The following is a 14,959-nucleotide window of genomic DNA, read 5'->3' on the forward strand; positions in this document are numbered from 1 at the left end:
AAACAATTCAAATAGTAAATGTACGCATATTACTTACGCATCCAGTTTCGACTAACTGTTTTGCTCCGTTCCAATACTCTTTTTGTAAAAGGGCCAAAAATATAAGCCCATATAACTCAGATATTGACACCTTCAGTCTCGATCCTTTTTCTGTAAAATGAATACTTTTATCATGAAGATAACTGTTAACATGGTTAATGGCACTGTGAAAATTAAAAAACAAATATACCGAACTCCGCGGAAAATTGAAGACGGAAAGTCCTTAATCGAATTCGAAATAAAACAGTATAAAGAAAGTATAAACATGATAAGAGGAACATCGATTATAGAAAATTGAGGTATTTCTGTTGGTCAATTCCAATTAACAATTAGTGCTAGTGTATCACACAAAAATTAGATAGACTTGCAGGCATGTTTTCGGCAGTTTGTGATGGGAATCTTGTTGCGGATGATGAGTTTGGATGTACCTTTCGTATATTTTGCCACTCTTTTACAGCGCATCGACACTATCATAAAATGTGTATCGATTTAAATTCTGAAAATGACACCACATTCATGATTTACTGTTACAGCGCTCAAATAAGGAACGTGTGGAGAGTAGACAAAGATGAACATATATATGTATAATGCACACCTCACTTTGTAGACTCACACATATTTGATAACAATAGTTTATAGCAACACATCAAATCGATTCTGAAGAACTTATTTAAACGTGCAAGGCTTTCATATTCACGTCATAACGGCTGCTTTTAATGCTTTATTAAAGTAAAGTGTGCCTCTGCTACTCAATATCACAAAATTATCGGAATACAAGAGACAAATTAATAAAGGTATACGATAGGTTCCCCATGTTTACACCAATTGATGAATTTGATCAGTTTGTTCCGATGTCTAATCATTATTATAAATTTGTACCTCATAGAAAAAGTCAGTTGTATCATTGACGTCATTCAAAGTGTGAGTAAATTCACTGCTGTGTTATGGTACATATGAATTATCATTAAAGCATGATTTATTTGTCAATGGTAATTCAACAATAGTTAAATTTGCGAAACACATGCAATTCCTTTTTACTGTAGGATTTTGTTTTCTCACTTACCGGAGGGTATCACCAACCCAGTAGTCAGCACTTCAGTGTTGACATAAATATCAGGAACTTCTTATCCCAGGAAAATATTACCTTAGTCGTTTTTGGCACAACTTTTTCGGAATTTTGTGTTCTCAATGCTCTTCAACTTTGTACTTGTTTGGCTTTATAACTATTTTGATCTGACGGTCATTGATGAGTCTCATGTAGAAGAAACGCGCATTTTGCGAATTAAATTATAATCCTGGTACCTTTGATAACTATATATTATGCACGTTTAGCTATAACTGAACGTTGTTACGAATTTGTGCAAATCATGCATGATAGTAATTTTAAATTTTATAATTTTTGCATCAAATGTGTACGGTGTATACTCCAAAAGAAGATCATTTAACGTTTTTTGAAAATGTTCTCGGTTCTTTGTTAAAACTGACAACCAATTTGCAAAGAGATCAGTAATTGTTAAAATAATGCATGAATCATTACTATTTATTAAGACAAATAGGTAAAACAAATTGATTGCCAATGAACCCATAAAAATACAATCATTTTGCTTTTTTAATCTTTCTCAAACTTCTTACGTTTATTTCATTAAATTAATATTCAGTATTTGAACAACTAGATTGTCAGTAGTACCTACCACTTGTTCGTCCTTCATGCATGTTTATTTCGCTATCGTAATTATCAAATGCAATATCTTCAAATTCACTTTCATCATCGGAATCACTGTCAGAGTCGGTATTCATAAAATATCCAAATAAACCTCTGCTTTCTCTATGATCTAGTTAAAACAAAACAGACGATTGTTACTTTTAATAGATTCTGTTTATGCTTTATTGCTCATATTGCAATTTCATTACAGGTCTGCGAGTTGTACATTATATGTATATTTATGGTCCGCCATTTGCTCTATCAATATATATCGTTTTTAATTTATATGTCTGGTCTCAACTCCTCACGATCGATGCATTATTGCTTCCGTATATGAACGTAAATGCATCTACGATGAATTGTTAATATTGATCATGTTTATGTAGTGCATCTGATTTTTATGTCACATGTCTCCCTGACTGTGGTCGGTTGACAAATTGTTATTATGGCACCCTCAACAGAGTTCCTTTTTTTTCTTTTTCTTTTTTTTTCATAATTTCTTGTCCACTCTGGATCTCAGAATTGAATGGACCCAATTTGCAATTGGGGGTTTGCACTTTCAAGATGGCCGCCGTTATGATGGAAACAGAAAAAATGTCCAAACAATCAAAATGCTCCAAGATTAACTTCACACAAATATTGATTGGCATATGTTAATATAAAAATTGACTTTGGGATTTGCAAATGGCCGCTGTAACAATGGAATCAGCAAAAATGTCCTAAATTTCAAAATGCTCAAAACGTTTAGAAACTTTACGAAAATGATAATTTACATGTGTAGATGCACTCTTTGAGTTTGAAATTTCTAAAACGGCTGTTGTTATCCTGCCAATGGTGGAAGGGTGCCATCCTTTATTGCTAGCAATTACAAATACAATTGTTAGATTCTTTATCTTTTTCTTATTATTATCATTCCACACATGTTCTGTCTTGACTATTGTTCGGAATTGTATGGACCAATTATAATTGAACTTATCAATCATGTCAATAATGTAAGCCACCACGTGCAGATGTGCTATTGGGGGTTGGCATTTCAAAGATGGCCGCCGTTGTCATGGCAACATAAGTAATGTGAAAAATTGGAAAGTCTTCCAAGTTAAATGAAACTTCGTGGAAATGTTACTTAGCATGTGAAGATTTTCCATTAATCTTTTGAATTTTCAAAATGGTCGCTGTTGCAATGGGAACTGTACAAATGAGAACATTATCATAATGCTTTTTAAATTTCCGAAAATTAACAGAATGATGTGTTTTATTGCATGCATCATGTGCATGTGCCTTTAAAGTTTCGAATTGGCTGCCGTGTATTAGTAATTGACTGACGAGGGTGACATCTGCTTTTGCTTGCAATGGCAATTCTAGTTATTTCCCCCCTTTTTTGGGGGGTCCAGAACCATTAGTAGCTCTTGGGTTGTTATCATTTTGTTTTATACACAAAGGAGTATGCATTAACTTAAATTGAACATTTTGAACTTTTATTAAGCAGAGCTTGAAATACATAAAGCAGATTGTAAAAGAAAGACAAATGCCTAGATATGTCATGTACATTGTATGTAACAATGAAATAATTTTAGGATTTTTCTTTTCGTATAAACAACCCTGTATTGTCAGAAACGCCTTAATCAATAATATTATCTTCCTATGGTATGTCTTTCATTTGATAATTCGTGACACCTCTCGATATAATATGACCTCATCTCAAAATAAGCATTTACTAAATTCGGCCATATATATAAACATTTGTTTTTTCGGCTGTACATGTTGAAGCTTATTTCAAATAGAATATCACATCCTGATTTTTACGGAAATGATGTTCACCGAGACCGGACCTTAAGTAAACTTATCGATCCTTAAAATAAACCTTTTCTAAAAAGTTGTCAATTCAACACTGTAATGAGGTCTTTGAAAATTCTTTTTGTTGGTATTCATATTGATTCTCCTATCAGTACATTAAAATCTAGGTTAATTTGTTTTTGGTAAATAAGCATATATTTCTTGATGAGGGTTTAGGTACAACTGATTTTCCTATAATTAACTGACACACAAATGTTTTCTCAAATGACGCTGATCTGTGATGTTTCGATTCTGGTACATTTTATTATTCATAGTACGATGAAACAATACTATCATACCGGTGAACCGCGGAGATATATATGCCATGTTTGTGTCTTTCTGTAAATCTGACCACAATCCGCTTTCAAACTCAGAAGCCAAATCCTGTTAACAAATAAAGTTAAAAAGTTTTTAATAATCAGGAGCCATGGCAATGCAAAACTGTCGTTTATTCAGATGTTCCGTTGATCGACACTTAATTTCTTAATAGTATGTAATTAGTCTAACGATTAGTTTATACTTAATAAATAACAAATACATACTAGGAAGATGCTTATTATACCGATAAAAAGAACCCGAAAAGGCGAGTGTATATATTAGAAGAAGAAGCGAGTAATGTGACTTTCTTCGATCTTTTGTTTTGTTTGTTCTTCAACATTATCGGCCGTTGTAATCAAGAGAAATCATATTTGATGTTGTACATACAATTGTTACCTATAGTTGTTTAAATGTGTTGTTCCTGTTGTGACATATATAAAATGTTAATTACATGCTTAACCTTTTAGATTTGACTGATGCTCGTCTGTTGTAATATATTTGTACGTTATTTTTTAAAGGGGAAAAAGGGGACGGGATTATAACTTGAGCTGCGTTTGGGTTAATAGTATATTTATATTAGATATTACACTAAAAAGAAATTACTAAGTAATTATTTTTACTAAAACTAAGTCTTTTTATTTACTATTTATTACTAGGAATAACTAGCCATTTACTTACAATTACCAGCAATTACTTGGATTTTACATGAAACATGAAACAATTATTTTTTGTACTGGAAAAGAATTACTTAAACAAATAAATACTTTTCAATTAAGATGTTTACAGGAGGAATTATATTACTTAGTTCTTACTTAAAATTATTTTAAGTACAATTTTTTTTTTTTTTATCTAAAATGATCTTTATTGAAGTAAAACAAAAATCCAAATCCTTTGAGAGCATATAATGTTAAAAACTCATGGACTGTTTTCGTACTTTTTATATTTATAGGCAGCCTCGTGATATTTCTTGTTCATCTGTACTAGTATACAATATGATACACATACAGTGAGCAATGCTCTGTCAAGTATGAATGTTTTGACCCTGTTTTGGGGATTTTTTTAACTGCATGTAAATAATGAAATGGTAACAGTGCCAGACTGTATGTTATATCTATTGATAGATGAAATTAAAAACTGAAGCACATACATGATAGTGTCAAAAGAAGTATCACAGATGGGTTTATAATTGCAACAATACATGTTGCTTTATTACTTGCTGCAATGATATGTGTTTAGATATAATCATATACCAATTTAACATCTTGCTTGAATGCAATGATAACACACTATGCTAATGAGGTACATTTCATACAGACTTTGGAAGACTAATTATATTTGTTCAATGCTGCACGTTTATAGTTGAAAATAAGTGTTCTTGTATATTTATTTATAGCATATGCATATGACCTATATATAATTGCTCATATCGACAATATACATAATGCATATAGTCTTGCATAGAAAAAATAGTCTCATTTGCAATCAGACCAAATCTTTTTCTCATATTATAAAGATGATGCATACATATAGAAAAGAAGTTATGTACATTTTAACACCAATTTATCAGAAAAAGATAGTCAAATAATCAACAAATGCATATGCCCATGTCATGGTTTTGTATTAAAAATATGAAAGATGTTTTATTTCAAGCAAAATTCCTTCTGTTTTGAACACATAGCCATTATGTCATAAGTTGGAAAAAAGGTCTTTGATTTTTGCCCTGCTAACAATACAGGGGCATATTTACAAACAAACTTTGCATCTAGACCTAGTGCTAATAGTAGGATGCTGTGCTACCTAAACAAGGCATTAATACAGCTCAATATAACGAATATCCCTACAAGATGGGACAGTTGAGTTCATTTTTTTTTAGATTTTAAGAACAATTTGAGATTAACGTTACATTGAACTTTACTTATGGAAGATTTGCAATACCATGCACGCTGTGTAATCTTTACTTAGGAAAACATGTTAAAATCAATCTCTTGTCCATTCGTTTTTGATACGTTTTGTTATTTGCTTTTGCCATGTGATTATGGACTTTCCGAATTGATTTTCCTCTAAGTTCAGTATTTTTGTGATTTTACTTTTTTTTTGATAATGCATAAATGCTTATACATGTACTTTGTTTATGCTTTTTGTTTGTCTCAATACATGTATTATATTTTGGCTGGCGCATGTGCAGTTGGAGGGCTTAAATAAAGTCATCAGTAGTATACCGCTGTTCGAAACTCATAAATCGATTAAAAAAAACCCCAATCCGGGTTACAACTAAAACTGAGGGAAAACATCAAAAATAAGAGGAGAACAACGACATAACAGAAACACAACATTAAAATGTTTCAATATTAAGGAATAACTAAATGTCTCATTTTCATATTCATAAAAAAATGCATTGTCAATGTATAAACCTAAAAGACATGGAATAAGACACATTTTTAATAATGATAATAGGTCATAAAACAGTAACATGGAGGCAATAAGGTACGGAGGTGTGGCGTATATGGAAACTTCAATTCCGAAATTGACGGATACAAGAATGTTTATATATTCCTAGCTGGAGTAGAACACCCTTACCTTTTCAATTAATTCACTCTTAAAAACTACTTGTAAACAAAACGTTCAATATATCAAGAATAAGTTATGTCAAAACAGAAGTTTTGACTTATTGGCTAATGATATCATCGTAGCTGAAATCTGAATCAGCAGTTTCATCGACCAAATTGGTTGTATATGTTTGTAAGTGTGTTGTTTGTGTTCATAAGTTTGTTGTTAATCGTTGTATTAATATACCTTCTCATAGATGTACTCTATTGATCGCTGGTTAAATGACTTCTTAATATGTTCTTTTGGAATCTTCCATTTACCTTCCTTTAGAAGATACATCGATAAGGCATTCGGGTAAATATCAGTATAGTTCCCCTGGAAATATTGTCATTTAATGTCAATAAGATGCTAACTACTGGTTGACATTTTATCTTTTTAGTCCAGATTGCTACATCCAGATACAAACAAATGTGAAGAATAATTAAAAACCAATTGTATAGAGAACAATTGAAGGTTTTTCAACATCAGTTTTCAAAGTTATTTAAAAAAAGCTAGTTCCTGTTTACTCAAAGTTTAAATTGATATCAAATCATAAATTTCTTTATACTGATGCAAAGAATAAGTGGTTATTAAATGCTTTAGAGTGAAATAAGGGATATAATGTGATACTTCCGGTGAAGTAAATATCACTTCCGGTCTCTTATAATAGCTTATTTCACTCTCATTCCAAAAATATATAGTTTCTATATACTTTTGCCTTTGAATCAGGAGACAATTGGCCACTTCCGGTTTATCAAATGTCACTTCTAGTCTCTAGTAATAAGTTCTTGCCGACTTGTTTCTTTATAATTATGAGGCTGACTTCATACAGGAACTTCTTAGGAAGAAAGATACGAATTTAGCAATATCCTTTAACTCTACGTTCCGCTATATAGATGACGTTCTTTCACTAAACAATTCAAATTTGGTGACTTTGTTGAACGCATCTATCCCATCGAAAAAGAGATAAAGGATACAACAGATACAGTTAAGTCGGCCTCATATCTTGACTTGACATATCGTGAAATTGACAATGAGGGTCGGTTAAAAAAAAACTTTAGTTTTATATGTTGTGGAATGTGTAGTTTTGTTTGTCTGTTTGTCATTTTTAGCCAGGCGTTGTCAGTTTATTTTCGATTTATGATCTGGTATCTTTCGTCCCTCTTTTAATTTATTGGAATTACAAAATATATGGATTCCGAGTACTTTTCATGAAACAAATGCATAAATGGCTACTTTCGGTTTTTTCAAGGTCACTTCCGGTTGTCATTTTTCAAGGTCATATATCACCCAACCTTTTGTAAAAGGTCATATGGCTTTATTATGAACCAGGTAGAAGTAATAATCAATTAATCTTATAATTAGACATTTCAGGGGAACTTACTCCCATAAGATGTCATTTGATTGTTTTAGACAAAATGTAACATATCTTCATTACAATAAGGCAAACATTTTGCACTTATTCTTTTATATATATCTTTAAAAGTGATGGAGTAAATGCAAAACCAAAAATTGAGAACTTGACCATGACCTTTGACCATGATCTCATTTTCTAAGTAAGGACAAATAGACCTCAAACTAAAACATTCCAGGGTTATACGGTTAACGGTTTATTACATACCGACACATCTATTTGGTAAAGGTACGTAACTGCTATTAGATTTTATCGAATCGGTTCGAACCAAATTAGCCAAAAAGTCATAAAGATGTAACGAACAAGTGCGAAAAAGTCTTTTGTCGATATTTTGTTTTGTTACGAAGAATATGCACAGATTTGATAAACAGTGAATATGGAGATAACTCTTACAATGAAAATTGTTCGTCTTAGCAGGGTTAATTTAAAAGCGGATTAACTATTCGATACAATATGGGAAAGATCTAAGTGACATATTGCGAAACAAACATTTATCGCAAGAACAAAATAAGGCGGAATATAATAATAATCAGAACAAATACAATAGGTTTTTCCATAGAAAAGTGGATAGAGTTAATAATAAAGTTGATTGCGTTGAATATTACCGTAAATCGATGTAAGATTAAAATGGAAGAAAAGCACCACATACCAGGAACTAGTATTAATCTATTTTGCCTATGACTTTAAGACGGATATTGAACACATTATGATAAGGTTGTTTTTGATGTTTATGTCATTTCGCCTGTATTTTATATAAAGTTAGATTTATAAAGATAGTTGCTGTTCTCATATTGAAATGTTAAAAAATGCGCTTTGATTTGCCATTACACATGTCAAGTATTAGTCCTGTGTATAAATCTAAATGACATTCTGCTAGTTACCAATCTAAGTTATATCTTACATAAATTCGCTTTCTCTGGGATTTGCTTTCCATCGACACTGAAATTATAATTTAGAAACATTAACCCTTTCACCGTAAAGGTGGAACTGTAGTAAGGAATTAGCAAGTTATAAGACAACTTCTTGTTATGTCACATGATTGTACTGATGTGTTTCAAAAGTACTAAGATGTCTGTAAAATACTTTTGATAATTACTTTGTCTAAAACCGACAATAAATTTTTTGTTGAAAAAAATTCAATTTCTTTTTGAAAAAAGTATAAGAATTTTGGATCATGATCATTTAAATGAAAACTGTGCATTGAGAGCACATAAGTGTACTTGTGTCCTTTTGTTATGTCAAATAAATGTGTGTATTCAGTTCGTAAAACACAAATACCACTCCGACGAAAATTCAAAACGGAAAGTATTAACATGAATGGCAAAATGAAAAAAAAAAACCCAGTCATATGAAACAAATAAAAAAACATCTGTCAAATTCACGACTTGGTACATGCATTTTTGTTTTGCAGAAAATACTAGATTAAACCTTGTTTTATAGCAAAACTTGTCGCTTGTATGTTAGTCGCATACAATTCTAACAGAATGCATGGAAAAAGAGATACAATCGTTTAACATCATGAAAATGTAATCGAAGTTGAATAAAACAGTGTCAAAAGTAATGCTTAGAGCTTACGTACATTTTAGGTTGTAATACCACTATTGATTTCCCCAAAGAGTCTGCTAAATTTTGAACTTTTAAAAAAATTGTGCAGAAGAATTGAACTATGTTGCAAATGAAGAAATACTTGGCATGAGTAAACTACAACTATAGAAAAAAATTACATTATGTTTCTTTGAATATAAAAAGTTAACCTCTCTGGAAGATAACCAATGAAGTGATCACCCTATTTTCCCCTGTGTACAAGCTCTAGTAACATTGTAGCCTCAATTTTCCAAAATATTGTATAGAAACAACACAGAATAAAAAGTTATATAGTGCTTTGAAACACCCAAGAAACGGTATAGGTCTATGACGCAGATGTTTTTACTGCAATGAAATGTAGGATAAATCTCCTACAACTGTAATTTTCAAGGGAGTATGATTTTCGACCCTTTTTCGTATACACCGAATGTACTATAATGATTTAAGTGGCATTACACCTAGATAAGACTTTATTGTTGAATACACTGAATGTGGTGTTCTTCCTTTGCATTACTGGTTATTCAAGCAATACTGATAAGGTTTGTCATAATCAGATTAATAGTTAAAGAAATATCTAGTAAAACGTAAAACAACATCTACAGCGGTTCGAATACAATTTCTTCGAAAAAAAACCAATTCAAGCCGCATCATGATAGTATATGGTGTGGACAAATAAAAGATCAAATATTTATCTTATCAGCCTAAAACAGTTGAATATGATACAAACGATGACTGAAGGATGATAAATACCACTAACGGACATGTTAGTTTTCATTGAAAGGGTTACGTTTGATCAATCTTGACCTATTATTTTCTCATAATTACATCTTTTGTGGTCACTTAATGAACGTATGAGGGTAAACTTCACTCGTTATTGAAAAATATGTGATGATAAATAAATAATTGAAGTATTCAAGTTGAATGAACCATCCATATAAAAGTTTACTGTACTGACTGCATGGAGATTTATACGCAAGTCTTTACGTAAAACTAAAATTAACGCCGAGCCCAAGAGGGACATACACAGCTTCCCTTTCCTTAAATTACTTGTTGAAAATTCTTTAAAAATAATTTTGTTAACTGTATAGTTATTAATAAAGGCAACAGTAGTATACCGCTGTTCAAAACTCATAAATCCATGGACAAAAAACAAAATCGGGGTAACAAACTAAAACCGAGTGAAACGCATTAAATATAAGAGAACAACGACACGACACCGAAACGCAACACACACAGAAACGGACAAAGCATCAGACAAAATACCACGAGAATAACAAATATAACATCAAAACCAAATACATGAATTTGGGATAGACAAGTACCGTGCCACGTCTTATCTTAATATGTCAAAAAAATCTAATTGAATAATTCTTTATTATGTATATTTTGCAAAGTCACCCGCATCACTTATAAGTGACTTTTTGTCTTAAACGGTCGTAATCTTGATCTGAACATCATTTGAAAAGTCCGAGCAATAAATTTTTTTGGTCATAAACTTGGCATACTACAATAGGCTGTATACCAATTATCAGAACCGTACGGAATTATTTGTGAATAACTTTAAAAATTCAAAAAATTACTGCACTGTTCTGAACAATATATTATTATGCTCTGTCTAAAATGTATGATTTTTCTATTGGTTGTTAATGGCTTTGAACTAGCTGTACGTAACTCTGAGTACTATGAGATCTTTACCTAATGTCTTTTTGTTGCTGAGATACATGTATATCAGTGCCCGGCCACGTCCATTTGTAATGTGAAATTCCAATTGTATCCATCTGAGTAGTTCATGCTTTTTTTTAGTCCGTTCTCATGTTGTACTGTCACACCACTGTCCCAGGTTAGGGGAGGGTTTGGATACCACTAACATGTGTAACCCCGCCAAATTATGTTTGTTTGTGCCTGTCTAAAGTCAGGAGCCTGTAATTCAGTGGTTGTCGTTTGTTGCTGTGGTATATATTTGTTTTGGTTCATTTATTGTACATAAGATATGCCGTTTGTTTTCTCGTCTGAATTGTGCTACATTTGTCATTTCGGGACTTTTATAGGTGACTATGCGGTATGGGATTTGCTCATTATTGAAGGCCGTATGATGACTTATAGTTGTTAATTTCTATGTCATCTCATTGGCAATCATACCTCATCTTCCTTTTATATTGTAAGAGCTAACCAATATACTGTTCTGTTCTGTCTTTTAAGAGCGGTTTATAAGATCAACAAAACCTTTTCTGGTCATAATTGGTTTTTCTAATGCCTGTCGTAGCACGACATACCAAAAACACATGGATAGAACGATCATATATATATTAATTTGCAAGACAATTCAATCGATTCACTTCGATGAATCCAATACTGTCAGTAAGATCAGCAGGACTTAGATAAAAGAGTTCCTCAAAATATGTAAATACATTTGTGTTCTTTTTTTTTTTTATCAATTTTTGAATACTGTTACAAACTAACTAAAATGTATTCAAGTACTGGTAGATAAAGTTAGATGTTTGATTGCTAGCATGACAAATTTCGACTAAAATCTAAAAAGTTAGTGATATTTTATATATATAGTCGTTAATCACGGTCGATGGCAAAGTTATATATCTTGACTTACATCTAGAAATTGACAATGAGCATCGATTGAAAACAAAACTTTACCACAAAAGAGATGATTTCAGCTTTCCAATTGTGAACCTTCCATTTCTAAGTAGCAACATTTCAGCAGCACCTGTATACGGTGAATATATCTCCCAATTGATACGATATTCCCGTGCTTGCATTTCCTGTCTTGATTTTCTTGATAGAGGGTTATTGCTCACAAGGAAGCTATTAAATCAAGAGTTCCAAATGGTGAAGTTGAAATCATCTCTTCGTAAACTTTACGGACACTATCACGAGTTGTTTACCGTTATGAAAAACCGTTTCACAAATGATATCGGATATGTTCCTTACGTCGTAACTACAACCGCTTTCCCTTTCATGAGTGTGACCTACCAAATTAGACTATTTACCGGATTTGTATCATAAGCAACACGACGGATGCACATGTGGAGCAGGCTCTGCGTACCCTTCCGGAGCACATGAGATCAACCCTAGTTTTTTGGTGGGGTTGTTTATTCTTTAGTTTTCAATGTTGTGGCATGTGTCCTATTGTTTGTCTGTTTGTCTTTTTCATTTTTAGCCATGGCGTTGTCAGTTTATTTTCGATTTATGAGTTTGACTGTCCCTCTGGTATCTTTCGTCCCTCTTTTATACCGCATAGAAAACTAATCAAGTAAATTTTGTGTATAAGCAAACAATCTTACAATTCATTTTTAATAACTGTATATGAAATGAATATAAAACACATCATCATGTTTACCTCCGATTATTAAACAGCATATCAGAGCATCAAAGTTATGTTTGTAGTCAGCTGGACCCTCTGAGATAAACTCTATTTCGTAAGGGTCATCCTCTTTATCATAACGTCCCAAATCAAAAAATTTTGACTTTGATTTCTTGACACTCCATGGGTTCTTAACATCTGTGATATGTTCTGTCATTTGTACTGAACATTTACTGTTAGCATACTTCACAGGTGTCAAAACAGCAACATCATATGTGTGTTTCTGAAACCATATTAAATAATAATGAACGTTTGAGAAAACAGCATGAACTTGCTTAAGCGGCTGTGTCGACATTAAGGATAACATTTTTCACCATAAAACAAAACATGCTAGTAGTTTGTCGACAACATACTGTTTAGTATATATATATAAAAAAAAAACACAACAAAAAAATTATTCTCCATATATTAATTTTGCGTTGTTTAGATCTTATTAAATGAATTCATTTTAAGTCAACTTGGTACATCTATAAGATAAATGGCGTATGACAAACATGTAATACTTTCTTCAATATGACTAACAGCCTGCCAAAATGTAAAAAAATCAGAAATTATCCACTCATAAAAATTGAAACAAAACATACGACATCACTTTTTATCATCAAAATTGAAATATCCCGTATGCACTCCATGTAAACAATGCGTTCACTCTGCATTATACTTCGCAATTTAAGCAGAAATAAAATAAAAAGTAAACGCAAAAAAGACGCGTTTTCTTTTCGTAGTCTTTGAAGTAGATTTCAGGTCTGAATTTCCTGTGGAAATGTCCTTTGGTACTTTAACTGAAATCGACTGAGCAGACTTTGTTAGAACAAAGAAAGTGTTTTGGGCCTTTTAATATCGTGAATTTGGATTTAATAAAAGGACGTAAAACAATTAATTTTGAATAAAATGCATTTCCAATTAGAATTGTAAGAGAACATAAAAACTACCAAAGGAAAATGTGTGAAACGCAGGCATACTTTTAATGATCATGTCACCGGTTGCTTCCATTAGAAATATTGGAAGCTCTGGTTTGTTGATGTCAGTTCACAAAGAACTTATATTTTCAAACTGTTAATCCAATGCGAGTAAAAAATCTGAAACAAATCGACATACAATATCGAAGTAGTGCAATTGTTTATATCAATAAAATCAGATTTCAAAATTTTCTATATTTTTCTCCAACATGTTTCATAGTTTTGTGATAATCATCAATGGTAATGAAGGTGTCTTATGGTTATAATACTACATATATAATATATAATTATGGAATGAATAACTACAAAAATTTATATTACCTTCAATCGAATTATAGGTATTCTTGATTCTGCAGCACTGCGCATCACAGATTTCCTCAACCCTCCTTTTCTAAGTGAAATGATGACTGGCAAAACTGTTTCTCCATACGCATCTATTGTTGATTGAAATACAATATATATTATTCGAAATCGAAACAAAGTTCAAAGCATGATTGTATTGGAAAAAACGCAATTTCATTTGACTAGCAAGTCGAACAACGGATGTTCTTTAACCATGACAATGTTTAATAAATGGATCACTAGGTGTAACAAAATTAACATTAATTATTAATTTAAATCCAAACAGAAAAAAATTAACTTGCGGAAAAGATGGGAGAAGGAATTGATTCTTTAAGACTGTAGGCGTCTTGTACTAAAGTGTGAATTACATGAAACAAGTGATGGTAGGGACTCATTCCATTTTGTTTAAAATCATAGATACTCTCTGGTGAAACTGTCTCATCCCAAAACTTTCTCGAGCAAGGCTGTGGACCCTTGACCAACCATCGCTGTGGTAAGTGATATTAATGGGTCAGTTTTCTTTAGATCAGCTTGGGCGTGCCCAGGTGATCTCAAATATCGACTTACGGGGAGGTTTGGCTTGCAAGTATATACACTTTGATTACATCCATGCGTTTATTGGATGCATGATCATGTCGGCAACATACTGTACGAAACATCGAAAGGAAAGACGGTATACACCATTCTGGTTTTTGCAATTTATTTTCCAAATATGGTGGACACAGACCCAGTGGAGTGGCAAGTAAATGTGAGGGTTTGTATAACTTATTTATAGATATAGGTATTGCTTTTCGGCTTTTGTATAA

At 32.1% G+C, this 14,959-nt stretch overlaps 1 protein-coding gene across 1 annotated transcript in view; it reads right to left on the reverse strand.

Moving 5' to 3' along the window:
• Positions 1–14,959, reverse strand: part of LOC134727486 (uncharacterized) — a 67,637-nt gene that overhangs the window by 23,840 nt on the left and 28,838 nt on the right. The window contains exons 5-11 of the mRNA XM_063591867.1: positions 14,133–14,245; positions 12,829–13,075; positions 8,794–8,831; positions 6,686–6,814; positions 3,874–3,958; positions 1,731–1,871; positions 38–150 (exon numbers count right to left, since the gene is read on the reverse strand). Coding sequence (XP_063447937.1) covers positions 38–150; positions 1,731–1,871; positions 3,874–3,958; positions 6,686–6,814; positions 8,794–8,831; positions 12,829–13,075; positions 14,133–14,245 — 866 coding nt within the window. The remainder of the gene's footprint in view (positions 1–37; positions 151–1,730; positions 1,872–3,873; positions 3,959–6,685; positions 6,815–8,793; positions 8,832–12,828; positions 13,076–14,132; positions 14,246–14,959) is intronic.

The sequence above is a fragment of the Mytilus trossulus genome, chromosome 8, assembly GCF_036588685.1.
Source record: "Mytilus trossulus isolate FHL-02 chromosome 8, PNRI_Mtr1.1.1.hap1, whole genome shotgun sequence".
NCBI lineage: Eukaryota > Metazoa > Mollusca > Bivalvia > Mytilida > Mytilidae > Mytilus > Mytilus trossulus.